Source organism: Neopelma chrysocephalum, unplaced genomic scaffold (assembly GCF_003984885.1).
Source record: "Neopelma chrysocephalum unplaced genomic scaffold, ASM398488v2 Primary Assembly neopelma1_97390, whole genome shotgun sequence".
Lineage (NCBI taxonomy): Eukaryota > Metazoa > Chordata > Aves > Passeriformes > Pipridae > Neopelma > Neopelma chrysocephalum.
Window position 1 is genome coordinate 5,961,334 of NW_020926031.1, and position 13,720 is coordinate 5,975,053.

Here is a 13,720-nt window from a genome sequence, read left to right on the forward strand (position 1 = left end):
ATAAATAAACCACTCAGCTACTTCTTTTTTTCCAGATACTATTTTGAAATTACTGCAATTAGTTGACAAAAACTTCAGCTCGGTAATCTCAGTCATATAGACAAATTTTAATAAATTCACATGCTTCAGAGGGAAATTGTACCAACTGCACCATTGAAGGGTCACAGATAGATGAATATAAATTGCAGCTCATATCCTGTCTGCTGTACGACTGAATAAGCCTACCATCCTTTGTCCACATCTATCCAATTTGGCATGTGCTAAGGGTGGTATCACAAGTGTTGTGAGTTTTAACACACACATACAAGTATCTATCACCGTGTTACAGCCAAGTAAAATGAAACAGCCAAAAGACTAAAACTGACGGTTAAGGAATGTTAGAAGCTGACTAACAGCTTCTAACGACCTCCAGATGCTTTTTCTTTCTGCATATTTTGAAATCTAACATTTCCAGGCACTGCATGCCATTCAGTTCTTCCCCCTCCAGCTCGAACTTCCATTCTGGAACCAACCATTATGCTGATGATCTCCAAGGGCGTAACACTCCTGTTGCTTAGTAACAAAAGTTTCACGGGCTGCGGAAGGAGCACTGAATAGCAAGACCCTGGAGTGAGGGAATCCCTTTTGCCACTCCTACTCCCTCCACACACACAAGTTTCTTGAAGAGCTGCCATTTTCCGTCAAGAAAGTGCAATTCAGAATTCGCAGGACTGTGGAAAGGAAACTGTCCTGTGTTTCCTGCTCACGGGTTTATTTACAGACAAAGACTAATTCATAACTCAAAGAAGAGCAGACAGAGGACAACTGCACAGTAACAGACTATGAAGGCTCAGCCCACACTACTGAGAAAAAACAAGCAGCTTGTGACATCTGTACCTCGCCTTCTAGGCCTTTCTAGCGACTAGCTGGTAAGATCTTATGCAGGGGGGCAGTCTACGGAATTGTTAAGATGAAACAACGTTTTTGTTTATCCTTGGTGGGCTTTGGTTTTGCAAGTGAGCTTGCAGTGTGTGATACTATGGTGGCTCTGAAGTGGTCTAGAAAAGTAGGAAAACCAAGGAAGGAAACCTCTCTTGAACTATTTGCTCATAGCAGGATTTAGTCTAAAGCTGCCTGTTAGCAAGAGACTGCATTTAAGATAGTCAGTGAATCAATCTCTCTTCCCCAACAGATCGTATCCAACAACAAGAAATGATAACAGATTTGTAAGGAGGGAAATAACAACCCCCCCAAAGTGTAACTGCTTGGCTTCATGCAAAATCATTTGCTGTACAAATGCTAGTTTTAAGCTTTATATAAAAGTATTTCCATAGAAGTATTCCATGGGTGAATCAGCATGTTGCCACAATGCCTGCCTACCCCCAGAGAGGTGCAGGGCATGTCTAGCTCCGCTGGGCTTGGCAGGCCTGCTCTGCACTGTGCAGACTTCCAAGGGGAAAGTCAGAGGAAATATGCATTCTTCTAGGATCAGATCTCCTTCTTAAGACAGACCTAAGATACAGTGGGTCATGACTGACCCCTGTGCAAGTGCTTAAGTGCAGATAATGAGTAATCCTCAATCCTTCCTTGCCTCAGAGAGACACTGACAGTCTTGGTCCTGATGCTCAAGGTCTGTTCCATCCCTGCAGCTCCCAGTGACACTGAGTACTACAGACAGCATGATGCCCTTGACATACATTTTCTATTAATTTCTGTATTAGGTCAGCCTCATAGCTCTGGGCCCATGAAACGCTCCTAAAGCTCTGGGGTTAGCTCTCAGCTTTCAAAACCCCAATGCAGACCAAAGATTTTGACAAGTGTGGATAGAAGGGGAAAGGGTTTTCTTGTCAAGATCCTCTTTAGTGAGACCTTATAATAGTTCCTAAGGACTTAGGTCGTCCTAATCAGTGCATCTTAGAGGTTCACAGTAGGATTTTAAAAAATCCAACTAAAGGAGGCAGGGTGAAGAGAAACTTCTTAAAAATCTGAAAGGTCCAGGTTCAAACTTTGTAACAGGTTGGAAGGGGTTATTGACAGAGAAATACCCAAACCCAACAGGTTAAACTGTAGGGTTACTGCTGCCAAGCCTCCAGCACTCAACCTTGTACGCCAGGCTCCCTCTAGTGCTGCCAGCCACGCACAGCGCAGAGGGACACCAGCACTGGGAACCAGCATTACCACAACAGCGGCAGAACTGGGTAATTTTTTACCTCGCTGTTTTTTTTAAAAATAAGAAAGGAAATTGGTTTGGCTCGATGTTCCCCTCTTGGATTTTAAATGAAAAATAATATAAAAAATTACTAGGAATTAATGGAAATGTTTTACTTCAAGAGTTTTAAAGATGTTTTAAAAAGCATTTTAAAAGAAATTATAATTTTGAAATTAGAAAAAAATACATGTCTTTCCTTGAAACTCCCATTCAATTTATTAAAAGAATACAAATGCACTGAATGTCCTGATCAACTTATCCAACACAAAATTCTAAAAAAGAAAAAGTTGGACCTAAAAGTCACCTGGTTCACACCAATTACAGGAAGCAGAAAGTCTCCTTCCATCGAGCCAACACATAAGGAAGCTGCCCTACAGATCTTTTTCTGAAGCATGGTAGTCACCCTCTGTGCACCAGAAAGGACTCAGGGTGTCCTGTACCAGCACCAGGCTCTGGCATCTCCTACACAGCTGCATTTTATCTTCACAGAATTGACAACAAGAATATTGCATAAAATCCCTAAAATGAGCGAGCTGTGATTAGAAAACCCTGCTGTTTCGATCTCCAGAACTTCCTACTCACTCCTGGGCAAATTATTTAAGCTAACATCAACAAAGGTGGAAAGAGTACTTTACTTACACTGTAGAGTACTTTGCTTCAGTTACCAGTCTACACTGCAGAAAGAATAGCACTGATATTGCTCTTTGGGCACTGCAGGATTAAATACAGCAAAGAGTAAGAGGCCCTCAGATATAATGGTAATATCGCCCTGTAAGTACTGGTGAGAGACAGAAACATGGGAGTGACACACAGAAAGATTTAACTGTGTTTAAATATTTTTATATAAAATAACAAAGATTCTATTTTGGAGCATACCCTCAGGGCAAGACTGAATCCACTGTGCTGCTTCCAGTATTTTCTGAAGCATCTGCCTCATTACCGAGCTCCTGGGAGGGTGGGTAGTAGCTGGGAGAGATTCCCCCTGCTTTTGCATTATTTTGGGCTGTGGCATGTAATTGAAAAGGAGTTGAAATGCCTTAGCTGTAGCCTGAGCTTCCCCTTCACGTATTCGCACATGATTAATGAGTAGCCAAAAAGCCTGAAGGGTTTGTAATGAAGCCTTTCTAATAGGGAAATGTATTGTAGACAAATCCATATTTTGTCCCAAACAATCATTCATCAAAGCTTCAATTTGACTCTCCACAATTAAATGCCAGAGCACCCAGACCATCCTGAGGTTAGCCAGCTGTAACCCATGCTCCTCTCTGAACTCTGGCTGAGAGAGACATTGTCATCCATTTCCAGGGAATCAGCCTATTTCCTTTGTCACTAACTATAATTAGTAGCTGTATTTGATGATCTTCAATTAGAGAGAGTTCACCAAACCTGAGACTAAGTGGACTGTTCTTACAGGCCTCAATTCAACAAAGCACGTAACACATGCTGAGCATCAGTGTGAGTCAAAAGTCTGAGCAGAACACCCACATGCATTTTTCTGAGGGCAGGGCACGTTCGCAGTGGGAGACCATCTATCCTACAGCACAGATGAAAAGACAAGGTTGGAGTACCCAGAGGAGACACTTAGCAAGGCCTGGTTTAACATGTCATTAAGCAGCACTTGACACCAATCCCTGTTGCAGTCAGCCCTGCAGGTGATGTATCAATTGCCAACAGTGCTGGCAAATCTGGGAGCACACTAGGTTAAAATAAGACTCATAATAATTTCCTTCAAACACTTAATCTTTCAATAGCATCCAGAGCCCAGATCTTAGGTCCATTAAACAGGACATTTAACCAACCTGTTAGCATATGCCAGGTCTGTAAAGAAGGCAACTGTTTATCTGGTAGAACGAGACAATTTTGGATAGCTTCTTTTAATGCAGTCCCTAAGGACTGGATTGAGACCTACGTTATATTTTGCTTCAGTCCTCAAATGGCCAATGGAAAATAACACATTTCATTTTGTTTCACGACATCCTTGGCTTAAATCAGTATTTAGGGATGAAAGGCACCAAATGTCTCCCACTTGTAATTTCACCCTGTAATGCAATATAGGTGTTACATTGCAATAAAATCATATTGTATGTTATCAGAGTTTCACCTACTCAAAATACTTTCAGGAAGAACTTTTAGAGTTGCAGCTTCGGGGTTGAAAAGTCCTGATCTCAAAAAAAAAAAAAAAAAGACTTCTGAAGAGTCTAACAGTAACATTAAATTATAACTGCGTGATTAATAGCCATGGCTTTCAAAGGCTTTATTGGAGTTTCCACATTTTATCCACAGAGTCTGGTGTGTCTGTCTATCTCTTGGTGGAGACATGGCCAAGGGGAAAGCAAAAGGTCCACAAGGGAAAAGGATCACTTTGAAGATGGCCAAAAATTCAATCCGGGTAAGTTTTAGTGGAAGGCGCCGTCTTGACTTAAGCAAAATGGGCATCGCCACCTTCCCCAAATGCATTCTGGAACTGGCTGGTGATGTGGACGAACTTGATTTGAGCAGAAACATGTTGAGAAAGATTCCAAACACAATTGAGAAGTTCCAGAACCTGCTCTGGTTGGACCTGCATAGTAATCAGCTTGATGAGCTGCCCAAGGAAATAGGCTCACTTCAGAACCTTACTTTCCTGAATATATGCAACAACAAATTGACCACGGAAAGTCTGCCAGAAGAGTTGAACCTCCTCAAGAACCTCAAGACTCTTAACCTTGGCTTGAACTGTCTTGAGACTGTTCCCACCACTCTTGGGGCCCTGAGGGAACTTGTTGATCTAGGTCTCTTTGACAACGTCTTGACCACCATACCAAAGAGCGTGAAAAATCTCCCCAAGATTGAGAGAATGAATGTAAAAAGAAACCCTTTACGAGAGTTAGAAAAGCCAGAGGAGGAGATTGACACCATTAAACGCATAGAAACACTTCACTTAGTAGACGAGAAAGACCTATGCTCTTCCTGCCTGAAGATGTGTAAGGGTGAGAGGGAAGAGCTGCACAAGCTGGAGGAGATGACACCTAGCTCCTCCAAGGAGCTAAGTTTCCCTTTACTCCTTACACCCAATTCCTCTGCAAAGGATAATCAAGAAGAATGGAGAGTAAGAGGTACAGATCCTTGAAATATACCAAGGCACTCCACATATCATGTGCTATGAAGTCCAGTCCAAAAAAGAAAGAAAAAAAATAAAGCTGGCCTCCCTCTTCCCTGTGTTTTCCTGCTCTTCTTCTTTAAAGCTCTGCTCTGTTTTAGAAGCTGGTCTCTGTGGTCTCTAAAATGAAAACCAAAACAACTAAAACAGATGTATATTTGGGAAGGGCCATTTCCATCTGGACCTCTTCCTACAACATGTTCTCCATGTTTGGGTGTTTTTGGGGTCTTTTGTGTGTGCATGTGTCCAGTGAAGAGATCTTTAAAAAGACAGGTTTTTCTAGTAAATCTATTCCCACCACTAAGTCCCAGACATTAGTTATGTTCATTTTCATAGAGTGAGAAACATTTACTCTAGTCTCTCTAGTAAATACAGTTTGGAGGAGAAGGCACAGACCTGGGAACCTTCTGCTGCTGGTGGCTGCCACCAAACTCTCAGAGAGTCCCAGACAGGCACTGTCAGCATCAGAACTGTGAGGCTGTTCCAATTCAGAGGCAGCAGCTACAAATGTTATGCTCAGGAATAACTAAGCAGTGCAAACATAATGCTTAAAGACAGACAACCCGTGATCCTGTTTTGCCATCAAGGGGCCAAACTTTGCATAAGCACGTTCTTTGGGATTTTGGGTGCTATACCTAGGTGCAGCAATCTCCAAGTTGCACAATACAATCAGCACCACTGCCCATACTCATTGTGTTTTGTCTGCCTCTGAGTACCCCTCCAAGGAAGCTGCAGAAGGGAGAAGGGGTAGGGAAAAGGTTTCTTTCTAGGGGTTCCAGGCTTATCACTTAGGCAGTGACTAAAGTGATTAAGAGTCATTGTCTTCCATGATCCAAGAGTCAGTTTGTGAATTGATGAAGTCAGGTCTGGTGTTCCCACACTACTTTTAGCTTTCTGTTCACATGTTCGTATGCTTGTGTCCACCTGAGCACACACATTCACTTGCTCACATCACATCCCTAGGGCAGAGATTGCTGAGAGCCTGCAAACAGCAATATACAGGTACAAGCAATGAGCAGATTATAAAGGCAGTCAAGCATGACACGAGAAGAAGTGCTGGCAGTGACCGTAATAACCTGTGGTGACGGCAAACATTTAAGTATATTGAAATGAACGATAAAGTGCCAGGAGCACTTTATTTTTTAAATTACTACAGTAGAGCCTGGGAGTTGGAACTCTTGTGTATTTCCTATGGACTAGGTGGAAAAAGCTATATGGGGTTTCCCTGAAATGCTATTACCTCAATGTCATGTGATGCATCAAACTAGTAGTTTCTTCTTTCCATGCTTCAACTGTGCAATTATTAATAGTGTGTCTGGACAAAGAGCTTAATCTGGCCTTCCTCCCTGTCTCAGGTAGGGCAGATAAAACTGGGATGCTGTGGAAGATGGCCATTGCACTCTGAGATGGGGATGGAGCCCTATATGCTGCTTTTGAAATTTTCTAACTCAAAAGCAGCTCCAAAATTCAAACAAGGGAAAAATAAACTCATCAGGTCCTCAGTCCTTCAGTTCTGCCTGGAGTTTGGTAAAGTGAAGCACACCTACTAAGGTTATTTTCACTAGCTTTCCACTTAAGCACAACTTTTCTGGGATCATTACTTATGTTTATTTTATTTCAGTTCATTCTCTAACATGGTCCAGCCAAAGGTCTGCCAAAGGCCCCTTACATTCTCGGAGTGAGTAACTTACACAGGGTCTTCTCTCAGCTAATGGAGTAAAACTGAAGACAGAGCCTTATGGGATTCAGGATAGTCTACTTTAGACCTAGACCTGAGCCTGCCTCAGTCTCTGAGATTAAACATGAATCAAGTGTTTCTCACAACAACCACAAGCCCAGTTAATGCCCAAAGTTCCTAATGCTGTAGTGCATCTTATCACAAGACATTCACTCCAGTTGAGCACCCAGGAAGCACAATGAAAGGAAGCCCTGGGGTGAGTTACTGTGTACTCCACACAGAACAGACACCATGCTCCACAGAGTCAACCATCCCCTCTGGCACAGGTTAGGCTCTAGCCAGAGCTGGCTGCAGACAGCACTGATACTTTTTGCTAGTTCATGACTGGATGAAAATGCTCACTTATATGATAGGTAATGATCTACAACAGGTAGACTGAAAATTAAAGAACACAGCCGACTCAGGCCACAACAACTCACAAGGGCGATCTGCCCCTCAAGTCTCAACAGTATTTCAGCCTCAGGTGATCATTTCAGAGGACACCAATTAGGGTTGTGTTCCTCAGATACCCAAACTGAGAAAAATTACAGGTGTGCAAGTAACTCATGGTCAGCATGAAACATGCTCTCAATCACCCGCCACTAGGAGAAAACTTTTTTTTTCCCACATTGGTAAATCTGAGGGACAAGTCTGAATCTCCACTGTACAGCTAATATACCATACCAAAAGATCCATGTGTACATCTATCACTGTCTGCCCTAAGCAAGCAATGAAGAGGTCATTATGCAGAAGCATTATGGATTAGTTCTAACCTCATCTCACTGACTGTCTCTTCCCACAGTAACCATCTGTGTAGAGTTTACCAATAAAGTAATATTAAGGAGATAATAATTATTAATCAACTGTGCATGATCACCTACTCAATGCTATCTTCATGTCTCCATAGGGTGGATGATATATGCTAGAATGCTTTTTGAAGCTCTAGCAACATCTTTTCTGTATGCTTTGCTTTAAAATGCAACTTATTCAAACAATTGCACTTATCTACAGATATCCAGTGTTTCCTATGATTTACCTTATATTCAGGGACTCTTCTGTTATCCCCTTCGACTTCAAAGCAGGCTGGAAAGAGCAAAATCTATAGGAGATATATGAAAGGTCACATTATATTTATGTAAATGGTTATTAGGATACATTACATATGTATATAACTAATATCATGTCTTCAACAACAACTTTCTTCCTGAAGGATGCCACAGCATTTCACTGAGACTCTAACCTAGAATAAAGCTCTAAGACAACACAGCAAAAGTATACATCTAGTATTAAGGAGTTACCTGTGGGCTGGATAAAAGCAGTTTCTTTCCCAAACAGGACTTTGAATTTATACGGACTTATGATCAGGTGATTTAAGGGGCTTTTAAAGCCAGAGAATAAGAACCCACTCAGACATTTATTTAGGAAGAATGGCAGAAAGGAATACCAACCCACATCTCAGCCATTCCTCTTTATATTCGCTGTGGGTTTATAATGTCAGACAAACTATACCCTTGGAATACATAGGTTTCGTGACCTTCAGCTGAAGATCAAAACCTCACGTTGAACTGCCTTTGAAAGATTCCCCCAAGAGATACTTGTCAGAGCTCAAAGACAGCAAAGATAAGGACTAAACAAAACAGCTGGTCCTGTGATTCTAAGTAGTCACACTATGCAGCCAATTTGGAAAGGATGATTAAATAAATCTGCATTGACTTTTTTATGCAATACTCCTATAGGAACTGTTCAGAGATTTCAGGAGCGAAAGGAATTGCTGTGATTGTTTAGAAATTAATGGTATCAATTCTCAGTTCAGGCTGAAGCATTTACCACAGGAGAAATACTGGTACTGAATTGTTTCTCCTGTGTAAAGGCCAGTGAATGTAATCCTGATATGATGGTTAGAACTACAGTAGAAAAAAACATGCAAGAAAATAAAGTGCAAATTAATCACTTCATAGTCTTATATTCAAGTTCCATTTAACAAGACAAGCATATAGGGAGAAATCTTTTTTAAATAAAAATGTCATTGCTAAAAGTTAACTCCACACCAAAGACAGTGTCAGAGAGGTAAAAATATTTATTCCTGAAGAATCTAATGACACTTTGTGTGTTGGAAAAAGCAGGAAGAAATCTTCTTTCACCCAGTACTGTGAGGTGAGGTGGAGGTGGCTCTCATCTCAGTGGGAGGAAGGAGCACAGCTACAATTGCAGTTTCCTGGGATGCAGGGGCACACAACACACCACTGGGTGCTAGAAAAGTCCTACACACGCATTAGATCCCTTGATAAATCAGTGGCTATGTAATGCTCCAACGAATTCACAGGTCAGCAAAAGGAAAATTTCATAGCTTAAGTGTAACCCATTAAAGCCCAAGGAACTGCAATTGAAAATAAAGCTGCTGTGGCAACACAACAGAGACACTTTAGGCCAGGATACACAGGGGTGGTAGACCAGGAGCATCACTTGGGTATTCCCATGTTATTATGAGATAGTCATTACCTTTTAAATATCTTATTTCGGTCGCTGTCGTGGAAGACAAGAAATCTGGAGTAACCATTTTTGAAGAATATTTCCAAGGCAATCTCCTGGAAAGGAGATTTACAGTGTGAAGAGCTGCAGAGCAAAGCCTAGTGCTGTAAAAAGGTCCATTATGGTCTGTCCAATTCTTCAGGGTTTTAAAAAAAGGGACCTTGACTTTGTACCAAGTGTGAAGAAGTAAAGCAAAATATGTCTACTATTCTAAATTTCTCTAACTGTAGGAACAGTCCTACTGGGTGACTAGGAGTTCAAATGCTTCTTTGAAACAAAACCAAACTCCAGATATTGGTGCCATCACTCACCTTTTCCTGCTGCTTCTGAAATATTTTTATTTTGAAATCTGGTGTGATTAATAAGACAACAGTTGCATTAATTTCCAATTAGGTGTTAAAGATAACACAAAGAGGGGATTCTAAGTAAGAGTTTCTTATAGCAAGCAACCACGCTACTTTCTAAATTAATAGAGAGCTAAAGAGAACTGCCCAAATTTCTCTTGAAAAGAAGCAGCAGCAAAGAAGGAAGGGGAGTTTATGGCATTTCTCACTGAAGCTTTGAAGAATTAAAGTTGAAAGAAAACTTCACTCTCTTTTCCCCCCGCAATGTCTCCACACATTGCTATGTTGGACATTTGAATATAATCCTATTATTTACTCAGTGAGTGGTCCTTTCCCCACCCATATCATTCAAGTAAAACTATAAATAACACGTAGTGTCTGCAAACCCAGACATGAGTTTCAATCCAAATGTGGCAGGTGCAATACAAACCTAGAGAAACACCACAGTGGCAACTGCCTCATACATGATTCACAAATAAAGTATAAAGTAGAAAGGTAATACGAGAGCAGCTATGACAATAAACAGCTTGCAGCATTTGCTCTGAAGCTCAGCTTTCCAAACCAAGTCTGCTCAAGTGTTGCCATTACAGAATTAGGCCATGTGGTTTCACAGTGCTTTGCTCTGGGGTGGGCTCTGTGCATGAAAAGGAGGAGATCAGCTCTGAGGGACAGTAGCTGCCTAAACAGCTGATCCACCTGTCCTGCAGGGAAAGCATAAGGAGTCAGGTTTCCTCTTTTTCCACAATATTTTTTCAAAGAAGTTTGTGACAGAGTCCTAGTATAAGCCTGATACAGATACCTGAGTTTTCAGTTTATTAACTGAAACAAATAAAAAACAAAGACCCTGGTACAAAAAACCCCAAAACAAAACCAAAAAACAACCAAACAAAAAAAAAAACTAAAAAAAACCCAACAAAAACCCCCACCAAACAAACAAACAAAAAACTAAAAGCCCAAAGCAAACCAAACAAACAAAATAAAAAACCACAAACAAACCAAAACCAACCAACCAACCAAACAAACAATTACCACAAACCCCCTCAAACCACAAGCCCAGCCTTTGCCACAGGCCCATTCAAAGACTGTTTCTACTCATCTCCACTTTTCATTTTGGGTCAAACCAAACATTTCTATTTTGTATGTTTTAATAAATTCATGCATACACAGATGTGAATATAAGAGTAGTCACCAAGCTTCCACTGGCAACTTTATGCTATCCACGAAACAGAAGAGGTGACAGTTCTGTTGCTCAGGCTGATCACCAGTGATGTAAGAAAATAAGCTTCTCACAGTTACTCAGAACATGACTTAACATTCCTATACATACTTGGTGAGTGACCTAACCACTGAAATATGCTATATCCTAAAGCAAGTCTCACCTGCTAAAATTGTCCATTTTACATACATAATCAAATGAAATGAAACAGGGCTGACTCATGGATGAGTGCCATACTACGTGAATAAGACAATTATCAGCTCCATTTTCTCTAGCTTCTGAATTTTCCAAATGATTTCTTAATTCTCTGCTGAATCTCAACCTTCCAAAAAAGAATTAAAAATAACAAGTAACTAGTTATGGCTGCTTGAAAACTCCATATTTTTGACAAATCTGTGAATTACTCTTTACACTATACCAAAACCCTCTAAACAAGTACTGGCTCTGCTGCTGCAAGAAGCTCTAGCTACAATTCTTCTGTGATTCTCATCACAGGCTCACCTAAACCAGACAAAACTAAAAGGGTACCAGGCCACTGGTGATGAGTAGCTCCTGGGTACTTTGTGCACTAACAGCACAAAGGATTTGAATCCTCTGTTCTGGTTTATTGAACCACATGCACAACTTGGAAGTTATTCCAAGAGGCCCAGGGTGAGTGTGTTACACATACCCATAATCCACTGATGTCATAAGTACTGAAGTGTGTGGGAGATGAGCATTACTGAAAGTCATCCGCTTACTGGGAGCTTCCATCAAAACACAGGAAATTGACTTCAAGTCTAATTTTCAAAAACATTGAGATAAAGTGTGAACAATACTGTTAGTCTAACAACTAATAAGCCAACCACTCCAGTGAGGGTGCTTAAACACTCTGGTGAATATAAAAAGGAGTTTGTATTACCAAAGGCTAATGGAAGCAATGATGGGAGCAAAAGGATTTTGGGACTCAAGCAAAGAAATCTCAGCAGTCTTAGTGAAAATTGAGCAAGTAGTTTTCAGTTGTGACATTAGTGCTGTTGCAGCTTTCCCTCAAATGACCAAGCATGTCAGTTCCTACCTGCAGAAGAAACCGCATCAGATGAATCTCTTTTATATCATGATATGAATAACGGGAACACATCTGATCTCCCACAGCATGATCTTTATGACATAAGTTGAAAATAAATGGATCACTGATGCTGGAAGAGAAAAATATATATAAAAAAATCCAAAAAATTAATTTGAAACTAAACACACCTGAGGAGCCCTCATGAACATCCAGGTCCTCCCTAAAGGAGAATACAAATATAAAGAGACAGTAAGATCAACTGGGGCATACATGAACTGAAAACAAAGCTAAATACTAAAGGTTCCCCAAATAAAGAGCCTATGGAGGCTAAGGGAAGGGAGAACTTGAAAGCCTGGGTCGAGGGCAAGCGTCATATGGACACACAGTTACTGTAAACAGCAATTACTTGGAACTAATAATCAAGCAATTAATTCATTATTATTTTAATTGTGTATATGTATTGGAATTGCTATCTACAGCCTAGCCCACAGAAAATCCCATAGAAAAGCAACCTAAGCTTTTATCAGACCCAGTCCAATCAATCCTTAAGTCACCTGATCAGATTGACTGATATTGGACTTCCTAAGATTTGGATGCAGAGCAGACAGTCAAGGAGTAAAAACACTGCGTCCCACTGGGCTTTGCACATGAGCACAAAGTATGCACAAAGAGCTTAGTCTAACAGACTCATTTTCAGTATTGATCGCTTTCAATAAATCATGAGTCAAAGAGTGTGCCAAATATTAATTACGATTCTCTCTTGGAGAAACAAACAAAAAACTTATGAGACAGTGAAGTTAAAGGCCGTTGTACTGACTGTTCCATATGAATAAAAGATGTGAGCCACTCAGAAAGAAACATTAACAACACTTAAAATAACTGAAAACCAGCAATGTATGTGTGAGACTGTCCACCAGCTCCAGCTGTTCAAGGTGGGAGTTCTCATTGCACCTCCAAAGCCTGTGCACAAGCATCTACATTAGCTATGTTAAACAATTCTTTGAACAAATAGAAAGGATGGCAAACTTCTTGTTGTGCTATTATGCTCATTGAAATCCCCTCAAAGCCTGTGCAAATTCAAGGTACCCATGTGCCAATACTGAAGTTAACCAAGCAGATCTCTGGAAGGAAAGGATGACTTACCTGGACAAGCAGTGACGAGTACAATAGACTTCTTCTAGAGGGGACAACACAAAGCACTCACAGATGTAGAAGTGCTCTTTGCCAAAGAGCAACACTCCTTCCAATGCTGTATGGCCCTGCACAACTGCCACAGAGCACTTGAATGTGACCTAGTATGGATGCAAGCAGAATGAAGCCAAGAGTTGGTAACACAGGAGACAGAGACAGCAGGGAGCTAGACCCAATGATGCAGAAGAACATATGTTTGTACCAAAACAGCTGCCATATTGATTGGCAGGTCCATAGGGATGAGGCCACAAAATCACCCTATGACTGGCAGTGCTGTGGAACTGCTGTGGTACTGCTTCTGTGGGACTAGCAGTGGTAGGGTCTGATGCACTTTTCCACCGTTTCCCT

General features: G+C 41.0%; 2 protein-coding genes across 3 annotated transcripts in view; one reads left to right on the forward strand and one right to left on the reverse strand.

The window, feature by feature from the left end:
* WDFY4 (WDFY family member 4) overlaps positions 1–13,720 on the reverse strand; it is a 128,076-nt gene that overhangs the window by 32,802 nt on the left and 81,554 nt on the right. For both annotated transcript variants that reach the window (XM_027672326.1, XM_027672325.1), the window contains exons 44-47: positions 13,325–13,473; positions 12,191–12,311; positions 9,544–9,629; positions 8,081–8,143 (exon numbers count right to left, since the gene is read on the reverse strand). In XM_027672326.1, coding sequence (XP_027528127.1) covers positions 8,081–8,143; positions 9,544–9,629; positions 12,191–12,311; positions 13,325–13,473 — 419 coding nt within the window. The remainder of the gene's footprint in view (positions 1–8,080; positions 8,144–9,543; positions 9,630–12,190; positions 12,312–13,324; positions 13,474–13,720) is intronic.
* On the forward strand, positions 405–5,382 carry LRRC18 (leucine rich repeat containing 18). The gene is made up of 2 exons (XM_027672328.1): positions 405–908; positions 4,472–5,382. Exon 2 carries the CDS (start codon positions 4,506–4,508, stop codon positions 5,295–5,297), a length of 792 nt encoding a protein of 263 aa, XP_027528129.1. The 5' UTR covers positions 405–908; positions 4,472–4,505; the 3' UTR covers positions 5,298–5,382.